We start from the raw sequence: 20,254 nt of genomic DNA on the forward strand, positions 1-20,254 counted from the left end.
CATTTTCTAAGGATATAGTACAGAGAATGACATTGAGTAGGAGAAACAGGGGACTTCGGCTCAAGGGCCGAAATTATAGCCCTCATATTGAAGGTAGCTACAGTTGTACGTTGTCACAGTGTAAAGGCAACCCCCCGCTAGCAGCTGCCAGGAACCCGCACCGCCCCCGACCGCGTCATCGGGGCCAACGCCTCCAACCTGACCAACCTCACCTCGCCAACCTCCCTCGCGTCCACGACACCCACGACCCCTGGACATCGGCGAATGCTTATCGACGTTTTATAACCGCCTCGGCGACCCGACTCCGTGCTCTTTCTTCGGTCGCCGCTGCGGTCATAGGGTGCCAGCCACCTGTACGCAATATGCGGTCGACTTCCGCATCCTTCCTCTCGTTGATCGCTCTGGTCGCCCTACCGGCTGTAGCTTCGAGCAATTACTCCGATACCACCCTCGTCTCTCAGTCTTTTTCCCTCCTCGATGACCGACCGCCGAACTGCCCTCCGTGTTTCAACTGCCAGCTCGACAAGTACGACTGCTCGCACTTCGCACCTTGCAACAACTTCAGCGGTAAATGCTCCTGTCCACCCGGATTTGGGGGAGATGATTGCTCTATCCCGGAGTGCGGCTCGCTATCCGACGGTGCGAACCGGCCTGTCCGCGATGGGGATACATGCAAGTGCAAGGATGGCTGGGGAGGCATCAACTGCAACGTGTGCCAAACGGATGATGCCTGCAATGCGATGATGCCGGAAGGCAAGGATGGAGTTTGCTATAAACAAGGAGTCACCTCGAAGGAGAATTTCCAGATGTGCGATGTTACCAACCGGAAGATTCTGGACCAGTTGGATGGCCGCAAGCCGCAAGTAACCTTCTCGTGCAAGGAAGAGGATCATACATGCAACTTCCAATTCTGGGTGAAACAAGTCGAGTCATTCTACTGTGGACTGGACACATGCAGCTGGAAGATGGAGAGCCAGGTCGATACCAACACGACCAAGTACAGCTGTGAAAATATGCAGTGCAAGTGTGTTCCAGGGCGGTTCCTGTGCGGCGAGAACGGCTCTATCGATCTCACGGATTTCCTGGCCCAGATGATCAAGGGACCAGCCAGCTTCCTCACAACATCCACTCTAGAGGGCAGCAAAAGTGTCTTCTCGGAGCCTCAGATGAACACCTTGATTAGTCAAGTTTTTGGAGACCCAAGCATCTTCTTGTCCTGTGATTCGGGAGAATGTCTTTATAAGACCAATATTCCAGGTTATGAGCGGCCCGTCAAGACGATCAACACTCCGCTCATCGCGGGCGTGATTGCAGGCTGCGCGCTCTTCGTCGTGGCAGTGATCTTGGTTGTCTGGTATCTCTCTCGCCGTGCTGCCCGCCGAAGCTACCTACGCCTCTCCCTGTCTGATGATTCAGACGATGAGGCTGCGAAACTCTTGGCAGAGCACCGACCCGCAGCTTTGTATTGGAACAACGTATCCTACCATTTGAACGGCAAGGAAATCCTTTCTGGTATTCAGGGCGCCTGCCTTCCTGGACAAATTACCGCAATCATGGGAGCTTCGGGAGCTGGCAAGACTACTTTCCTGGATATTCTGGCCCGAAAGAACAAACGGGGAGCCGTTCAAGGTGACTTCTACGTAAATGGCGAGAAGATCGATGATCACGAATTCAAGAGTATGACTGGATTTGTTGACCAAGAAGACACCATGCTTCCTACGTTGACTGTCCACGAAACCATCCTGACTAGTGCCTTGCTACGTTTGCCACGGGATATGAGCCAAGCGGCAAAGGAGCAGAAGGTCTTGGAAACCGAGAAACAGCTTGGTATCTACCACATCAAGGACCAGTTGATCGGCTCAGAAGAGGGCAAGGGTCGTGGTATTTCCGGTGGTGAAAAGCGTCGTGTTGGTATTGCCTGCGAGCTGGTCACTAGCCCTAGCATACTTTTCTTGGATGAGCCCACTAGCGGACTGGTAAGATGACATGCCTCTTTTCCGTCCTTGACTATTCCAAGCTAACGCGATATTTCGCCTCACAGGATGCCTTCAATGCTTTCAACGTGGTAGAATGCTTGGTAACCCTGGCCAAAACGTACAATCGTACCGTCATATTTACCATTCATCAACCACGCTCAAACATTGTTGCTCTTTTCGACAGGCTCATCCTTCTTGCCGAGGGCCGTACTGTTTACTCGGGCCCTTTCTCGTCATGCCAACAATACTTCGACGAGGTGGGCTACTCCTGCCCGCCGGGCTTCAATATCGCGGATTATCTCGTCGATCTTACGATGCATGCGAGTGGGGCGCACTCCTACGAAGGATATACAGACGGAAGGGAAATCGACGGACAAACTGCACCCCCTAAGACTGCCTCTAGCAGCCTCAGAGCCGTCAAGTCTGTCGCTAGCGCATCTAATGTTAGCTTTGAGGACAACTCTAGTAGCGCCGCTGAGCACACGCGTCGGCCAAAAAACAAGCGAAGGGTGTCTGTGAAGCAGCAGCAAGAACGTCAGCTCTACTCGAGACGTAAAGAGGACCGGCCCACAACGCCGAAGACCGACGAAGAAGATGCAACCCTGGAGACGTCCGAGTCTCACCAACAGTGGCTACGACTTTCGCGTCAGAACCACGGCCAGGTGCCTCCGCAGATTCTGGATGATCCGGATCAGCTCCCGCCTCCGGCACCTGGCATGTCGGACCTTGATGTCCTCGTTGCCAGCTACGCGAACTCCGATGTTTGCCAATCTGTCCATGATGAGATTATTTGGGCTGTTCAGAACGCGCACGCTGCAAACGGATCAGCCAACTCCCACCTCGCCGGCGAGGCAGGATCACAGTCGAAAAGCTATGCTCGCGTCAGCCTGGCCCGGCAATTCATCATCTTGTCTCAGCGTACATGGCGCAATCTGTACCGCAACCCCATGCTCATGCTCACCCACTACGCAATCGCTATTCTTCTGGCGGTATTGTCGGGATACCTCTTCTACGGTCTGACTGATGACATCAAGGGCTTCCAGAACCGTCTTGGTCTGTTCTTCTTCATTCTTGCATTGTTCGGATTCAGTACCCTGACAAGCCTTACGGTCTTCTCCTCCGAGCGGCTCTTGTTCGTTCGGGAGCGGGCCAATGGCTACTACCACCCTGTGACCTACTTCACCGCCAAGGTTGTCTTTGACATTGTTCCTTTGCGGCTCATCCCACCCATCATAATGGGAATCATCGTTTACCCGATGACCGGATTGATCCCGGCCTGGCCCGAATTCCTACGGTTCATGCTGGTGTTGGTACTTTTCAATCTCGCGGCTGCCAACATCTGCTTGTTCATTGGTATTATCTTCCGTGACGGCGGCGTGGCCAACCTGATCGGCAGCCTGGTGATGCTCTTCAGCTTGCTTTTTGCGGGTCTATTGCTCAATCACGACGCTATCCCCAAATCTGCCTTGTGGCTCCAAAGTGTAAGTGCCACCCTCAAATCCCTAATTCTGGCTAGGCCGTACTGACCGGATCATAGTTATCGATCTTCCATTACGGGTTTGAAGCTTTAATTGTCAACGAAGTCACCTTCCTCACTCTGATCGATCACAAGTATGGCCTAGATATCGAAGTCCCTGGCGCTTCTATCCTGAGCGCATTCGGATTTGATACTCTGGCCTATTGGTATGATGTGGCCGGTCTTGCCGTCATCTCGGGGGCCTTCATTATCATTGCATATGCAGCGATGCATTTCCTGCTTGTGGAGAAGCGTTAGGCTCTTTTGGTGTGGCGTTTCCATACGCGATACAACAGCCTTTGATGACATGCATTTTCGTTTTGGTTTGTAATCTGTGTCGTTCGTTTTGTGACTGGCGCCATATTTCGTTATCTATGCCCCGGGCATGTTGCCCTCGAGCATGTGCAGTTCAACATAGACGTGTATGCAAGAGGCGACCTACTGGGTTGCTGTATATACTAGACCATGCTCCGTGGTCTACTCGATGTGATCTATGCATTAGTAGCTATACTGAATAAGCCTGATTCTCCGAGTTTTCATTACTTTACATTACTTTACACTCAGTAAGTAACCCATGCGATGGAAATATTATAGTGCGTGCTGATTCTGCCGCACTCTTTGTGGCGGTGGCCGTCCCTAGCTTTCGACCATGTAGTAGTCAAGGGTCGTTGAGGGGAAGGCACAACAGTCCCAATCGAGCTATACTCGGCACGTGTTCAACGTCATCCTTCGCGACTCGCCCAACGCTTCCTCCTCTCCGTTCACCTCGCAACTCGTGTACACAACCCCTCAGCCGAGCCAGTTCTCGTTCCTCTACCTACCAGGTATTAGCCAGTTCGCATCCCCGACCTGCCGGTGTCCAACTGCATCGCTCGGCCCCAGCCCCTCCATTTCGACCGACGCTAACGCCCACCGCCCGGCTGCCAGGCTTTCGCTAACACCTCGCAAGCTCGATCCGCTGCTGTTATTGCCTCTCGTCGTTGCTCTTGTCCCCACAAGCTCGAACTATTATTCTACATTACGCAGCTTCTGATTTGTGAGTCGAGCCCCTTCCCGGTGTGCGAGTCTCTGCGATTCCCCCGTCTTCCCTACGCTAGTAGGCCCTGGGCCGCGGACCCCACAAAACCATCTCCAATTCCGGTCTCTGCGGTCCGCACTTCGGACCTCCCGTCATCCATCTCCCCTGCCATCGAGACCTCTGCTCACCTGCCAAATAGCCATTGGAGTACTCTGCCCATCATGTCCGGCGAAGCGTGGCTCTACCTGTTGTCGGTGTTGATCAACGCCGTCAACCTCTTCCTGCAAGTCTTCTTCACCATCATGTACAGCGATCTGGAGTGGTGAGTACCTTCCTGAACGAGCCCAACCTTCCCACGAGACCATTGGGACAAGACGCGGTGCCCTTGGACGCAGCTCACCCGTGCCTTTCCTATCTCTGCAGCGACTACATCAACCCCATCGACCTGTGCAACCGCCTCAACGCCTACATCATCCCCGAAGCCGCCGTCCACGCCTTCCTGACCTTCCTATTCGTCATCAACGGATACTGGCTCGCAATTTTCCTGAACCTGCCGCTTCTCGCCTTCAATGCGAAGAAGTAAGTTTCCTTCAGTGCTCCACGAGCTCCAATGCCATTTGCGCCGCTCCAGACTAATTCGGGGTTTCTCCGCGCCTAAAGGATCTACGACAACCAGCACCTGCTGGACGCGACCGAGATCTTCCGCAAGCTGAATGTGCACAAGAAGGTAAGCTGCCACGTCATTTGGTCGATTGGGCGCACACCGGCCCCGCGAAATTCCAGCTAACTCTTGCGTGTGTGATTTTAGGAGTCGTTCATCAAGCTGGGTTTCCACCTTCTCATGTTCTTCTTCTATCTGTACAGCATGATCGTTGCCCTCATCCGTGATGAGGGCAACTGAATACGCGACAAAGCCCAATACGCGATACGCCATGGCCGTCCAACTAGCTCGAGGAGTGTGGAGTTTTCGTTTTCTCAACAGGGCGTATTCTTTGATGCACGTGACAGAGTCGTCGAAGAAGCTGGTTCGAAAGCGTCGTCCCACGCCTCTGGTTTATACGTGCCCTATACCTCTCCGTGTCCAAGGCTGCTGCCGTGAGGGGGAATGCGATCAAGCCGATTCTACCGTGGCTTTTTTGAGTGGAGGCGAACCCATGCGAGATTGAGAGAAACCGTCAGCTCTTGAGCTCAGCTGGTTGAGCATGCGCCGTGACGAGTAATTGAGGGGGTGTTTTTAGATGTGGATGGTGTGGTGGTGAGGGAACTGCCTGGCTGGAAGAGGTTTATGTCTGCTCTCCAGCCCTGGCCGTTTTGCTATCCTGCGATTTCATTACGTCTTTCTATGTTAATCTTGTCCTGTCTTTCAGCCTGTGAGTTGTATATACCTCCCAAGCAGTTTGGCAATGAAGAGCGTACGATACCCAAATGACCTAGCTCGACCGTATGATTATATGATTGGGGCAATTGCCACAAATCCCTGTAGTCAAAAAATACATCTACCATTGCAAATATGTTCCGCATGAATTCCTCCGAGTATAGCGCCTTAGGGCAGTAGCTAGCACTTGGTCTCGTCATCAGTGGAGCGGAGCTGAGCTGAGCTGTCGCGGTCTCCGCTTCGTCTTGCGGGCCTGCCGACACCCGTAAAATTCCACCCGCAACCTTCTCCTACCGCAACCCTTCGCGCCGGAACTCGAAGGCTCTGCTTTTCACACATTCATTATGTCGGGCTTGCTAGGCGCTGCCTACGATTCCAGCGACGATGAACCTGGCGTGCCGAAGACTGCGACACCCGCCACCACGGTCGTGGCTGCGCCGGAAGTGAACACAGAGGTTTGGTCCCCCGACATACCCTATGCCCCAATTCCATTTGCACAGAGCTGTGTATAATGCCCTTCGATGATGATCAGATAAGACTAACGACCCGACAGGATCACGCCCACATGCAGATGACCCTGGCAAACACCTCGTCGCAAGCTCTCACCTACAATGCCACCTACGATGACATGATGCGGCCGGCGCAGGGCCCGGCCAACCCTTTCAAGCCAGTTGGACCCGGTAATGGCATCAAGCGGAAGAACGTCCCCACTGGATTCGCGGAGGAGGCCGCAATCAGCGAGTCGACTTTCGCGGCGCAACATCGCACATTTCAAAGCCTCGGCTACACACGCAACCCGACCCTGCCGGATCAGTTCGTTGGGAATATGGACAATGTGGCCCAGTACGGAGGCAAGGATGTTGTTCAAATGAAGCCCACCAAGGAGGCATCGGCCGCATTGCGGGCAAAGCGTCAAAAGAAGGGCGACTCCAGCATTGTCGAAGGCGAGGGCGCATACGTGGGGCCGTGGGCGAAATACAACAATGAGCAACGATTTGACGAATATGAGGTCGGCGAGGATGACGAATACGAGCTGGCTAGTGATGAAGAGCTTGTGGAAGAGGATGAGACCTTGGCTACCTCGGCGCCCATGCCGGCCATGAGTAAAGAAGCCACCGACTACCAGGGCGACACATCCAAGGTGGAAACGACCGAATTCCACGGCTCTGAGCAGTTCGATTACCAGGGCCGCACCTATATGCATGTTCCTCAGGATCTGGACATCGACCTGCGCAAAGAGGTGGGCAGTATCAAAAACTACGTGCCCAAGAAGCTGGTGCACACCTGGAAGTCGCACACCAAGCCCATCACCTCTCTGCGCTTCTTCCCGAGATCAGGTCACTTGCTGCTCTCTTCGGCCGCAGATGGCAAGGCCAAGATCTGGGATGTTTACCACTCGCGAGAGCTTCTCCGCACTTTCTCCGGTCACAACAAGGCCATTACCGACACCGATTTCGACCCCTCAGGCAAGACCTTCCTTACAGGTTCATTCGACCGGAATATCAAACTCTGGGACACCGAGTATGGTAAGTGTATTGGCCGGTTCTCGACTGGAAAGACGCCGCACGTTGTACGCTTCAACCCAGGCGCTGAGCACCGCCATGAGTTTTTGGCTGGTATGTCCGACAAGAAGATCGTGCAGTTCGACACTCGCTCCGGCGAATTGGTCCAGGAGTACGATCACCATCTGGCAGCCGTCAACACCATCACATTCGTTGATGATAATCGTCGCTTCATTACAACCTCCGATGACAAGTCTTTGCGCGCTTGGGAGTACGGTATCCCCGTCCCCATCAAGTTCATCGCCGAGCCATACATGTTCGCACTCACTCGCGCTGCCCCCCACCCTAATGGAAAATACGTTGCCTTCCAGTCTGGAGACAACCAGATTGTTGTCTACGGCGCCACCGACAAGTTCCGTCAAAACCGCAAGAAGAGTTTCCGGGGTCATAACACATCCGGTTACGGTGTTGATCTCAAGGTGTCGCCGGATGGTCAGTTCATTGCTTCGGGTGACAGTGGTGGCTTTGTTTGCTTCTGGGATTGGAAGACGGGCAAGATGTATCACAAGATCCAGGCGGGTGGGAAAGAAGGTGGTGCTGTCACTTGCTTGGACTGGCATCCCCAAGAAACGAGCAAGGTGGTTACTGGTGGACTTGAAGGGGTCATCAAATACTGGGATTAAAAGTGGTGGACTCGGAATAGCACTGTTTGTATACCCGCCTCATTTTCAGGCGTCAAAAATAATCATTTGGAAATTGTCTTACACTGGAATTGTAACACTTGGCTGTGGCTTAGGACGAGGTAAGCAGGCTACTACAATACATTATAGCAGTGTTTTTCTTTGTTAAGGCAAATAATTTCCTGTGGTAAAGCTCTGAGTCCTTTTGACAAAAGACGGAACTGAAGGTAATCTGAGCGGAATTGATGATGATATTTACACATTCATAGCCTGACGAGTCTATTGAAATGTACAAACGCAGCGCTATATTCAAAGACAAGATAATTTGCACTCCACACGGTCACTTGTTGTCAGAATCTTCGGAGGATTGTTCATCACCGGAACAGTCGCGGGCAAATCGACGCCAGTCCATGCAGCGAAGTGTGCCAAATCCACACCGGTGAAAGGCCACGTGGATGTTTCCATGCCAGCATCGCCAGTGCGCCGACACCAGTGATAATCGCGGAGGTGAGACCAAGGCCAAGCATCTGGCTCTGTTGTTGCACAGCGGCAATGACCTCGGAGTACCGCTGGTTACTAAAACTGACACGGGCGTACTGTGTCTTCCAGCCAAGGAATGGCAGGCGACGGTCAATTGTCTCCTCGATTGACTTGCGCAGCTTGTACAGAGGAGACTTGACGCCCCAGCGCATCTCGAGATAGTTCTGCTTGGAAAGGTCGTTGATGGCATAAGTGTCATCGCATCGCTGGGTGGTGTATGCTTGGAAAGCTGCCTGGCGGCGAACACTGCGGGTATAGACGCTAAGATCGACATCGTACACGCCATGCTGGTCAAGTTGCTCGAACAGAACGCGAACGTCTTCCAGACCAGCGTTGAGACCCTGTCCATAGAATGGAAGCACTGCATGCGCTGCGTCGCCGATGATTGCCACGCTTGCACTAAAGTGATGGGGCTTGCACTTGATGCTGATCAAGGGGAGATGCGGGTTGATGGCGAACTGCTCGCTCAGCGCTTCAGGTTCAATGAGTTCGGGGCACACTCCCGGAAAGTGCAAATCAAAAAAGGCATGTAGCTGCTCAGGTGAATTTTCCAAGGTTGTGTAGTGGGACGAGGGAGCGAATAAGGTACAGGTAAACGACTTGTCCGCGGATGGGAGGGCGATGAACATGAATTCCTGCCCGGGCCAGATGTGTAGGTGATTTGGAGAAATGCGGAAGTTCCCATCGTCAGACGGGGGGATGCGGAACTCGCACCACAGAGTGTCGATATACTCCTGCTGGTAATCAACGCGGGCAAATTTCATCATGTGGAATCGCGAGGCTGAATGGGCGCCGTCCGCACCAAGGAGATAGTCGAACGAGACCTCGATTTCGGGCACACGGCCGGCCACGCCCAGATTGTCAGGCTGGGGGTATCACCGGGTATGCGACGCTCGAACCATGCCTTGTTGGTACGAAAGTCCGCGCCGGTTAGCTTGTGATTGAAGAACAGCTTGACATTGGGAGTGCGTTCCAGCTCGTCGAGCAGCGCATTGTTGAGCGCACTCCGATCGAGAGCATTGATAGCCTGGGATCAGATTAGCGGCTGCAGAGACATGCAGCGTGCAGCGGCCATGCAGGAACATACCCGGCCGTGGACATCATAGGCCTGAGCAGCCTCCCACAGGGAGCCGCGGTCTCGGCCGTGGATCATCCGCCCGTACATGGGGATCGTCTCGCGGAGCACATCGTCGATCAGGCTCGGGCGATCAGAGCCCTGCAGAGCGGTGATGCCGCGCTCGGAGATGGCCAGATTGATCGACTTGGTGAAGTTCAGCGGAACCGTCGTGGGATCGCGGAGATCTACGGAGGCGCGGACATTATTATTGGCTTTTCGGGGAATTTCGTAAGTCGCGAGGGACAAGCCTTCCGGTCATGGCCAAGCATCCATCACCGTCATCTGGGACTGCACACCCGCAGAGATGCGATGCACACGACAACCTGGGACTGCGGGTGGGAAGGGAAGAGGCGCAACGGCCCAAAGGACCCTGCGGGGACCGCGATATAAAATTTGCCCGGACCCGGAGAAGTTCCAATCCATGCCAGAGTCCAGCTTGTCGCACAGGGTTCAATCCGATCCGGGCCATGGGGCATTGGAAATTGGGCATAAGAGGAGGGATTTGAGTCACACAGGATAGAACATACCACCGCGGAGTTCATATACTTCGACCTCGTCACCGCGCGATGCTGCGTACAGCGCCGCCAGGGAACCGACGGGGCCCGCACCCACCACCACCACTTTCTGACGGGGAGAGGAGGTCAGTGTCATGACGGAGAAATAGAGTCACGACGCAACCCGGAGGAGAGACACTCGAAGTCAAAGGTGAAGTCGCTCTCCGCATCCACGAAAGATGGGCTCTGGATCACGTGCTGCGACATCGGCCCTTGCCTAAACGGGAACCCGTCCCAAACGGGCGAATGTGAGTAATCCCCTGCTTTGTCAGCAGGTTGACGTGATTGTTTCGATTGTACCCTAAGCATATGACCTGAAGGTATAATGCTGGATTCATCGGAGTGTACGCAGGCGTAAGACGCACCCGATTTCCAAGCAATTTAGGCAATTTATGGAGTGTATCAGGAATACAAAATTACCAAAGATACATCCCAGAACTTATAGCAGATAATTTACACCATGTAATGTACAGTAAGATGGACTAATCAATACCAGTGCACAGCATGCCGATGGTACTAGAATAGGAATACCTTTTTTTTCCCGTTTACTGGGGTACGCATGATGGTCTTCATCTGGCAGATAGTTAAGCATCGTTGCATTCTCAACACAAATTTCTGAAAGAGAGCCTACTTATTGGAAAAGTGAATGCTTGTTTTTGTCTTGACATCTCCGTCGCAAGTTCAAGAAATCTCAGCTCGTATCGCTGATCTTCTTGGTCTTGAGTTTCGGACAATTGATAGCTGCAATTCTCAGATAAGCTAAGCAGCTCATTCCAAGGCACCTTTGGTTTACAATCGATCCTGCTCTATCTTCTTTCCCGAGGCCTGCGTGTGGAAGAGAATGACATCCGTGTGCATGTGGTTCTGTAAGCCACGGAACTTCGACTGGCCACACGCCTGTACTATGCAGAGATATCATGCAGCGTGGGAAGCGAAAAAAAGCAACGGAGTCCTGCAGTTCCTACAATCACATCAGAACAGATATGGTAAAAGTAAGATCTCTCCCCCGCTCGTTCATTGCCAAGTTATCCAAGGTCGACGCGCTTAGCTTCAAATCCTGGCGGACGATTATACCCGAGAAATGCCCTGGACAGTACCGGTTCTAGTTGTCGTTGGAAGCGGAGGTATGGCCTGGCAATCGCCCGTCGCATGGACAGCCGATACCACATCATTCTGGTCGACTTCTCTGCCGAGAAACTGGAATTGCCACCCAGTTACTTTGAGAGAAGGGACAGACCGTGGAAAGCGTTCTCACAGATATTTCGAACCGGGAATCGGCCCAGAAACTCGCACAGTAAGCCTCGAAAATTGGTTTTATTCGTACCATTGCTCTCACTGCCGGCTTATCACCGGTCCAAGCCCCCATGGACCGAATCAACCAGGTCGATTTGCTCGGAACGGCGCAGGTGATCGAAGCCTTCTACCCCGTGGTGACTAGAGGCACAACGATGGTAGTTGTCGCAAGTGTATATGGGCATGGACGACAAGGCGATCTAACATCGGAATTTGAGGAACACCTAGCTACTGCACCAATGGATCAACTGTTGCAGCGCCCCGAACTGAACTCAAGCACATACGGCCCTGACGGGGCACACAAGGCATGCAAATATCGACATCGAGAGTATGCAATTTGGAAAGGGGAAATATTATTCGTGTTCAGGCAGCGGCAAAGGCATGGGCCGACAAAGGGGCACGCATCAATTCGGCAAGCCCGTACCGCGATGAGTCGGCAGGAACTGGAGGGACTCGGAGAAGCCTATTTACAAGGCTTCATCGAGGCGTCCCTGGCGAAACGAGCCGGAGGTCCCTTTGACGTGGCCAATGCGGTGGCTTTCCTGTCATCGCCTGAAGCGGATTTTATAATCGGCAGTGATATTCGAGTCGATGGTGGGTGGATCGTCCACGAAAATGGACGGACGATCCTCTTTTCCCAAAGTGATATCATTAGTCTGTTCAGTTCGGGTCAAAACGATCGATGTGTCGGTGATAGCTGTCAACAATTGTCTGCAAACTAACAGGTAGATTTTAGTGAGTGGCATTAGGCCGCTGAAAGGATTTTCAGGATTGATACAGGCATGCCCTTTCCCTGGCTTGTACCTGAAATTTTCCATTTGGTGCGTAGGTAGTAGAAGTTCTGGCCCATGCAATGTCTTCTTGTCCTACGACTCAATGCTCTCGGGTCTGAACCCGGAGATATCAGTGTATGGAGAAAGTGACCAGGTGTCTTATCACGTAGGTGACTTGGTTAGACGACCAGATAGATGGCCATATATGGGTACTTCAGGCATTTCGTGCAGAGCTTCACCAGGCCATATTTCCACCAAAGGTCCAGTCCATTGTGTTAAGAGGAAGTTGGCTGGGGTTTTGGTAAGCTCTGAAGTACTGATGCATGCCGAAGCCAGTGGCTGACTCGGGATACTGGCCCCCAAGGCCATTAAACATGCCATAGTTGCCAAATCCCATCGGGGTCGGCATCGTTAGCCCGTCGAGATTCATGTCCAGATTATCACTTGACTGGTATGTTTCCCTGCTAGCGGTATCCCCGGCCTTTTGCATCACTCGTTCTTTGATGATCGTGACAATAGTTGGTACTGCCAAGTCTGTTTCTCTGCACCCGAGCTTTTTCTCACGGGCTTCCCATGCGGAGAGGACGATCTTCGTAAAAATATCGAAGAAGGGACTGTCTCGTCCTTCGGGAACGTTGACACGCACTTCAAAGTGGTGACTAAGAACCTGCCATGCCTTCTCCGCCAGATTGCAGGTCGGACGTCTGTGCAGCTCCTGAACAATGTGGACGTAGGCTGGAAACGGAAAGTAAAAGCCAAGTAACCAGCGATACCCCTTCGTGATGGGTGAGGACATGACCTGAGCATCACATTCTAACATAGTGAATGCGTGTCGCATGTTGATATCACGCTGAGCACCTGTCGGATCCTCTGGTGATTCAGACAGTCTCCAATAATGCTCCAAGAGATGGGTTTTCGCTAATTGGGAGCGGGCCACGCATACTGTCATCAAGTGGAGAGGGTTATCTGCACTACACGCCTTGAGATATCGGTCTTCAAGATTTTTTTCAAAAGCGATCAGATTGACATGCTCAGGCGCATTGCCCTGCTTGATTTCTTGAACCACGGACTTTAAAACCGGGTTTGTGAAGTCAAGATGGAATTTGGCGTGGCGAATAAAATCCCCTATCGCACTTCGGACCACAATAAACAGAGCATCACTCGACGGCCCCTGAGCTGAAGGTAGCTCTTTCATATCTGGACGCAGTTCGGTGTCATTCACGTTTAGCGGAAGGTGACAGTCCCAGATTGGATCCAGCGCGATTGTTTTAGAGTCGGCCAACTCGCCAATGCGGCTATCAAGGAGCTTGAAAGCCCACCAGAGCCGCCGTCGCATTTCCATTTCGAAAGGCTCGAGATTAGCTGCAGAGCTCTCGCTGTGAATACCCATGCGGTACGCAATGCGCAACGCAACACCAAACATAGAAGACAGAGATCGGGGATCTGTACCCCGACCAATGGAAACCTTTGCCCTATCAGCCGGTCGGGACTGATATATTCTGTTGGAGATACACAACTTACAAGAAAGAGAAAAAAGGCGGTTAGACACTCACGGTCACCAGAGCGTAGATATTCACAGTTGAGCAGCGCTTGCTGGCAGGCACATTGATATTTGGTCAACAGATTTTCTCTGGGTGAGTTGAAAGTGGCCTGACATTCGCCTGGCGAAAGGCTCATGATGGACATGGCATATATACTGAACATTAGCGCCTCAAGTGTCGAGCTGATATCTTGAAGATTGCTAACTGCCTCAATGATGCGCATCTGTAAAGTGGGGGTGTGCGTGACCTTGAGCAACGGGTCTATGTTATTGAGGTAGATCTGCCACAGGCGGAAGATCTGAACAGGGTCGGGATGGAGGCTCGAAAGCACGATAGGAGTGTGACGTAGGCCAAAGAGAATGTTGTCATTCGTGGTATAGAGCTGGTCCATTGCTCGTTTGATTCCCGCCTCGCTCACCCCATCGGTGATGGCTTCGCCTTCCTGAGTTGATTGCATAGTCAGCATACTTTGCGGCGAGTGGATCGGTCGATGGGCGTTTATTCTACCCATACCCATTGCTGTCGGAGAACACTCCATAGGTCCCTGAGACGGTCAGAGCTGCTTGGATATTTGTGTCACAGGAAAGCACCCCCCTACATACTTGGCCTCGCGCGATTGTTTGTGGGTGGCAGGGATTGCGCTGCGACGTTCGCCCTCTGAATCTTCTTCGCCATCAGTCGAGGGAGTGTTTGCTCCCACCCCAGAGTCATTTGGAAGTGCGTCGAATGAAACATTATTTTGACGCAGTAGATCCTCATACTTGCGGATCCGGTCCAGTAGGTCGCGTTCCGGGAATCGGCGCCTCCGTCGTCGTGGAGTAAGAGTTGCCGGGACACATTCCGTTTGAAACCGTACACAGTTCGCACACGGGAATTTGCGATCACACTTGACTTTGCGTTGTTGACAGAGCACACAGGCGAGTATACGCTGGGACCGAGAGGATCGGGTAGCCGAGGCCGAAGTGCCCGATTGCGACATGAGTGCGGGCGAGGCCACTGCAGTGTGCTCAGGCTGTATACGCTAGCAAGATGTCCGTTCGTGCCGAAGCAGTCTTGCCGGTGGATATGACAATCCAGATTGCCACAGTCCACCCGTAATTCTTCCTGGAAGGAGAGAAGTCCAAGTGTGACTCGTAAGACAGAGGGACGTCGTCGGGTTCTTGCAAACCCCGAGAGAGGCTGTCAGGTGACTTCGGGACCGACAGACAACCCGAGCTCGCGTCGTCGGTCTATATGCCTGCCAGTTGGGGCAAGGCCGCCGCAAATGTAAATCCTTAAAGAGCAGGCAGCATGGCCACTCGGGAATATCATTGCAATCGACGCAACTGCATTCTGTCTGCCTGGTCATGTCTATGTTCCCCCGAATCGCCATCGTCGGCGGTGGCCCTGCAGGACTAACTCTAGCCCTCTTGCTCCACAAACGAGGTATCTCATTCACAATATTCGAGCTGCGCAAACAGCTCACGCTCGATGAGCTTGCCAGGCCTTCTGGATCACTCGATCTTCATGAGGAATCTGGCCTCGCAGCCATCCGTGAGTGCGGCTTGTGGGACCAATTTCTCCGTCTCACGGGCGAATGCAGTGAAGCCCAGAAAGTGTCAGACAGATATGGAAACATCCTACATGAAGACGCAGGAGAGTTGAGTGTCCGTCCGGAAATATCACGCCATGCCTTGATTCAACTCCTCATCAAGCATTTACCCCGCGAAGCTATCAGATGGGACCACAAGCTATTGTCAGCCACAACGATCACCACAAACTCTGACAATGCAGTCCAACTCGACTTTGGAAGTCATGGGAGGCACGCTTTTGACTTGGTGATTGGTGCCGATGGGGCTTGGTCGCAAGTGCGCAACCTCCTGACCCCGGTGAAACCATACTATGCGGGAATACAAAATATCACCTTAACGATTCGAGAGTTGACTGCCAAATATCCACAATTGGCTGCCTTGGTTGGCCGTGGCAGCTTTTCGGCCCTGGGTCTGCGGCATGGAGTCATGTCACAACGTGGAAATCAGGACTCTGCCCGTATCTACATTTTCTTGACGACGCCGGATGTACAAGCTGCTGCCTCATTAGGGCTCAAGGGGCAGTCGGCATCAGCATCCAAGAAAACGCTACTAACGGACCCTTCGCTGCTTGGACGCTGGGGATCCGCCATCAAAGAGTTGGTAGCTGTGGCCTGTGACGAGGAGACAGCAGACAACCCAGGTTCGTCCATAGATATCCGTGCCCTCTATACACTCCCTCGGAGGTCGTCCTGGAAACATAATCCGCATGTGACCCTGATTGGCGATGCTGCACATCTGATGTGCCCATGGGCCGGTGAAGGTGTTAATCTAGCAATGTGGGATTCATTTTCGCTGTCCCATGCCATCGCCGAGGCCAGCATGGCGGCAAATACCAATGGCGATTCATTTGTTACTCATTTGAGCCCATTGATGCAAAGGTTCGAGGAGGATCAGGCAACACGCGCGGAGGAGAAGGCGAATGAAACACATCGAAATGGAGAGATGTTATTTGCAGAGAATGGAGCCGAGGCATTTACCCAGTTTTTCCAGTCTGCCTACGGTGGTGGAACAATTTAGGATAGTATAATATAGTTCAAAACATAGAATTTATCTACTAGAAATCGCCTCCTATCCTATAAAAGCCATATAATCACTTTACCCGATGACTCGAGTTCAACGACCTCACACATTCTTTCCGGTCAATATTGAGGCCAGCCGGAAGGCCAGCTCAGAGCTGTGCCAGAGGAACCCCATTCACACTTTACAGCAGGGCGAGCGGTATTCCCACATTCTTCAGCCTGGCCGTCAAATTTCGTGGTGCAGAAGACTTTTCTGGTCCAGTGAGGGCACATAAAAGTTCCCGGGTAAGGTGAGTTGTCGCCGGCCGCTGTGTATTTGCAACTCGCCATCACATTCTGGATGGGATTGTTCATTGACCATGTTCCATCATCCATGTTCAAGGTCGGAGGAAGCGGAACAACATCGCTGTCTTTGGTCTCGTCCACGGATGGCCCCCACCACATCGCAGGATCGTTGCAGATTTGATTCAAGTTGTTGCTGTCATCAGGGTCATCAGGGGGGGTCAGCCACAGCCACCACTTGCTATCGCCGCGATCCCCAGACGCGCCGATATAAACTCGGTTTGTCGGACTTGCCGCAGTACCTGACGAGGTTGATGGAGAAGTATTTCGCGAGTTTGTCGCGGTCGGAGGAGTATACGCCGGTGAGGTGGGAGAGGGCGGATCACTTTCTGCTGGGACAGGGGTGCTCGTGGGTGACTCGCTCGGTTGGTTCGATAGAGACACGCTTGGAGTGGCTTCCAGTGATGAGATAGGAACGAAATAGACACTAGCGGCTACCGAAGAGCCCGCCGGTACGTCTATGACCGTTGTGAGCGTCGTCACGGAGCCAGCAGCATCCTGGGCAGAAATTGCGCGCAGGAGAGAAAACAACACCAGAAGGGGCCCTTTGGAGGATATCATAGTGAACAACAAAGGATGACCGTTCGACAAAATTCAAGATATCGTGGGAGGAAGCCGGACCAACAAGCTAAATACAGCCTTGAGGTGCGAGTAGAACGCGTCCGTCAAGTTATTGGACCCCATGGGGCCAGTCACTGTCACGCCCACAACCTCTTTGCAATTGGTTTTGCAATTGGTAGATCTGATCCAGCAGGATTTCGCCGAGACCAGCATTCCCGGACATGACTCTTCGCCCCTGGGGCCAAGCTCTCAGGAAATTGTACGCGGGCATAGCAAACATGAATAGCACTGAATGGCACTAAGATACATGCAAAATGCTCTCAAGACTCACGAAACGATACTTCCATCAGCGACAACGAATGATAGAAATTACTACAGAATCAAATATTCGCCATGATTACGAGATGAGATGAGATGAGATGAGAGATGATAAATATGATCGGAGGAGGAGAGATCTACAGCCTGGCCCCTTCAAGGTCGCAACGAGTCGAATGCCAAGTGTTGCCATTGAATGGGGGCCATAATTGGGGGCCAGGGGTGAATGAATTCATATAGATGAGCAGCCCGAACAACGAATCGAAACTTCAAGTTAGCCTCTGGGGACTAGTATGATTACTTCACAATCCAAACAGCGATGATATATAATGTCTCTATAGTTGATTTTGCTGCCCCTGTACCTCTTCCACCTCTACCACTTCTCCGTGCGTACCTCCTGCAGAAACTGGAATCTCTTTAGAGAGGCCGTACCTCAGTGATAAACTGAGCATGGAGTTGATGGCCGGATCCTCTGCGAGAAACCAAGTTCTCCGCCATGCCTCTTTGACGTATGTTGCCATTTCAATTCCGAAGCTCGACAGGAAAGAACAGAACTCCAGGCACCAGGAGAACTTCTCGCGGTTTCGTAGATGGATGTAGACTTTCAACGTATGGGGCATAGATACCAACACTGCGACCATGCCCCAGAGCTCCACGTGGCCCTGAAGAAAATATGGTATGGATCGACAGAACTGGTCGGCATAAAAGCCAGCTAGAAGGTACTCTTGATGGGTGGTGGGATCAGTCGTGAATTCGTGGGTGTGAGCGAGATCGAGTACTTCGGCTTGATAAATCACCGAATGCGTGATGATCAGTGCCTTCCAGAAAAACATATGCAGTCGCGCGTTATCAAGCGAGGTAAAGGAGTAGGCATCGCCAAATAGGTGAGCGGCAAGCGGCAGTGCTTGCTGGTTGAATTCATCTCGTATGAGAGGGGGACCTCCTATCAGCTCAAGATTGTTAGAATACCACGACAGTATTCTTTTCTTCAACGCCCGGCAATTCTGCAGGAGTTCCTGACATCGAGCTCGGTCGGAGTGGTCAGTTCGTTCTACGGCCGTGACGAGGGATCCAAGATCGACAAAGATTTCGAATAAGCCATCGACGGGGTGACCAGTTCCAGACTCGATCAGATATTCGAATTCATCCCTGGAGAAGTTCACTGCGGTAATGGCGTAGATCTTGATAATGGTCCATGTTAGTGAAAGTGGAGATAACCTTGCGCCTTGTGAGGACGGGAGGGAGGAGGACGTGCAATTGCCTGTTTTTGCTGATGATAGATTGCACGCATTAAAGAAGAGGCCGGGGGCCCCTGGTGAGCTCGACGCAGGAGTATGTTGTTTTGTTTCATATCCGGTGCCCAATTGTCACATCCATGCGGGTAGTGGTGTCCCTAAGAAACGTTGGGCGTTAAGCACAATTCAGGCCAGCGACCAGACATGAATGGCAGAGTGGACAGGTACCTCGAGGATCTTCAAAATGACCATTGCCCGAATATAATCTTCGTTATAGGGATCTTGGATCATTAGCTTTGAGATGAGATGCATCGTGGCGCTGTGGAGCTGGACGCCATAACGGGCCATGCGGTAATCGCGGTTCATTCGACCAAGGGATATGCATGACATGGCCGAGAGAGCCTTTTCTGAAATCATAAATTTGTCTTTTTTGCCACCGGGGCGCTCTAGCATGTTTGAAGAGTTCAAGAAGAAATACTGAACACGCTCAATGTCTGTTGTGCCTCGGATGTTGGTTGGGAAATACGCGCCCAGGAGGAATGAGTAGAGCTGGGTACGCATCACTGGACCGGTCTGCACCACGGGGGTCAATTGAGAAGGTTTTGCATGGCGGATAGACTGCGGATGCACGATTTCGCGCGTCGGTCGCTTGGAGATATCACTTTGGTGGATGAAGATGCGGGTTTTCTCGTACCCAGGACACGGAATACCTCTCTTTTGGCAGCGCACGCATTCCGGCTTCGTTGCATCACACTAAGGACTTATTAGTCTGATTGCACTGAGTAGCTGGAGACCACCAGTCAACCGACTCGAATTTTGCGTTTTTTGCAGTTTTGGCAGGCCGTTGACTTCCACGGAATCCCGCCCATTTCGCCGTGGTTTGATGCCCGATCCAAACGCGAGTCAACAAACGCCAGTAGAACGGTTTGGCGAGTTTTCAGAGAAGCGGGGCCAGACCAATCCGATCGAGCGAATTAAAGGATTTGGCGTAAGCAGTAGCGGTCTCGGGGTTTGGGCTGCTTACTACAGACCACAATGACGGCTCAGCTTGGGTCAGGAAGGAGAGCCCCCGTCGCCCCGCGTGGGCGATCCCCCATCCGCGCTGACTCATCGGCGATCGACACGAGAAAGGCGGTTTTGGGGCAGTGCAATCTCATTGCATTCTCATTGCATCGCACTGCTCTTCCTGTCTCTACCTTACCCTAGGGAAGGTTAAGGTACTACAGGGTCAGGTACGAGTGCGGTCATTTCCCCGCGTAGGTGGGATCCAGGGTCCGACCAAGTCAAGGCTGCAGATTGGCAAGGCTGTGCTTGCGGCAGATCTTC

General features: G+C 52.5%; 9 protein-coding genes across 9 annotated transcripts; 5 read left to right on the forward strand and 4 right to left on the reverse strand.

Annotated features, from left to right (window-relative positions):
• Window positions 1–362: 362 nt before the first annotated feature.
• N7532_009630 (putative ATP-dependent permease ADP1) lies at window positions 363–3,750 on the forward strand (the record flags this gene model as incomplete). Its single annotated transcript, XM_056622121.1, has 3 exons — window positions 363–1,976; window positions 2,042–3,457; window positions 3,514–3,750. The coding sequence occupies 3 exons, from the start codon at window positions 363–365 to the stop codon at window positions 3,748–3,750; spliced, it is 3,267 nt and encodes a 1,088-aa protein (XP_056472927.1).
• A 981-nt stretch (window positions 3,751–4,731) lies between these two features.
• On the forward strand, window positions 4,732–5,411 carry N7532_009631 (cornichon family protein; the record flags this gene model as incomplete). Its single annotated transcript, XM_056622122.1, has 4 exons — window positions 4,732–4,832; window positions 4,934–5,089; window positions 5,171–5,237; window positions 5,319–5,411. The coding sequence occupies 4 exons, from the start codon at window positions 4,732–4,734 to the stop codon at window positions 5,409–5,411; spliced, it is 417 nt and encodes a 138-aa protein (XP_056472928.1).
• An 818-nt stretch (window positions 5,412–6,229) lies between these two features.
• Window positions 6,230–8,070, forward strand: N7532_009632 (WD40 repeat domain-containing protein; the record flags this gene model as incomplete). Its single annotated transcript, XM_056622123.1, has 2 exons — window positions 6,230–6,391; window positions 6,439–8,070. 2 exons carry the CDS (start codon window positions 6,230–6,232, stop codon window positions 8,068–8,070), a joined length of 1,794 nt encoding a protein of 597 aa, XP_056472929.1.
• Window positions 8,071–8,441: 371 nt separating this feature from the next.
• Window positions 8,442–10,375, reverse strand: bna4 (kynurenine 3-monooxygenase; the record flags this gene model as incomplete). The annotated part of the gene is made up of 5 exons (XM_056622124.1): window positions 8,442–9,344; window positions 9,410–9,634; window positions 9,695–9,972; window positions 10,021–10,159; window positions 10,238–10,375. 5 exons carry the CDS (start codon window positions 10,373–10,375, stop codon window positions 8,442–8,444), a joined length of 1,683 nt encoding a protein of 560 aa, XP_056472930.1.
• A 1,267-nt stretch (window positions 10,376–11,642) lies between these two features.
• On the forward strand, window positions 11,643–12,293 carry N7532_009634 (gluconate 5-dehydrogenase; the record flags this gene model as incomplete). Its single annotated transcript, XM_056622125.1, has 1 exon — window positions 11,643–12,293. The coding sequence occupies one exon, from the start codon at window positions 11,643–11,645 to the stop codon at window positions 12,291–12,293; it is 651 nt and encodes a 216-aa protein (XP_056472931.1).
• Window positions 12,294–12,579: 286 nt separating this feature from the next.
• On the reverse strand, window positions 12,580–14,864 carry N7532_009635 (uncharacterized protein; the record flags this gene model as incomplete). Its single annotated transcript, XM_056622126.1, has 4 exons — window positions 12,580–13,809; window positions 13,866–14,327; window positions 14,399–14,429; window positions 14,488–14,864. The coding sequence occupies 4 exons, from the start codon at window positions 14,862–14,864 to the stop codon at window positions 12,580–12,582; spliced, it is 2,100 nt and encodes a 699-aa protein (XP_056472932.1).
• A 373-nt stretch (window positions 14,865–15,237) lies between these two features.
• N7532_009636 (FAD-dependent oxidoreductase) lies at window positions 15,238–16,473 on the forward strand (the record flags this gene model as incomplete). The annotated part of the gene is made up of 1 exon (XM_056622127.1): window positions 15,238–16,473. The coding sequence occupies one exon, from the start codon at window positions 15,238–15,240 to the stop codon at window positions 16,471–16,473; it is 1,236 nt and encodes a 411-aa protein (XP_056472933.1).
• A 122-nt stretch (window positions 16,474–16,595) lies between these two features.
• Window positions 16,596–17,378, reverse strand: N7532_009637 (uncharacterized protein; the record flags this gene model as incomplete). The annotated part of the gene is made up of 1 exon (XM_056622128.1): window positions 16,596–17,378. One exon carries the CDS (start codon window positions 17,376–17,378, stop codon window positions 16,596–16,598), a length of 783 nt encoding a protein of 260 aa, XP_056472934.1.
• Window positions 17,379–18,028: 650 nt separating this feature from the next.
• On the reverse strand, window positions 18,029–20,039 carry N7532_009638 (Zn(II)2Cys6 transcription factor domain-containing protein; the record flags this gene model as incomplete). The annotated part of the gene is made up of 3 exons (XM_056622129.1): window positions 18,029–18,874; window positions 19,157–19,681; window positions 19,953–20,039. The coding sequence occupies 3 exons, from the start codon at window positions 20,037–20,039 to the stop codon at window positions 18,029–18,031; spliced, it is 1,458 nt and encodes a 485-aa protein (XP_056472935.1).
• Window positions 20,040–20,254: the final 215 nt, after the last annotated feature.

The sequence above is a fragment of the Penicillium argentinense genome (genome assembly GCF_028826775.1).
Source record: "Penicillium argentinense strain IBT 30761 chromosome Unknown utg000009l_segment0_segment0, whole genome shotgun sequence".
Classification (NCBI taxonomy): domain Eukaryota; kingdom Fungi; phylum Ascomycota; class Eurotiomycetes; order Eurotiales; family Aspergillaceae; genus Penicillium; species Penicillium argentinense.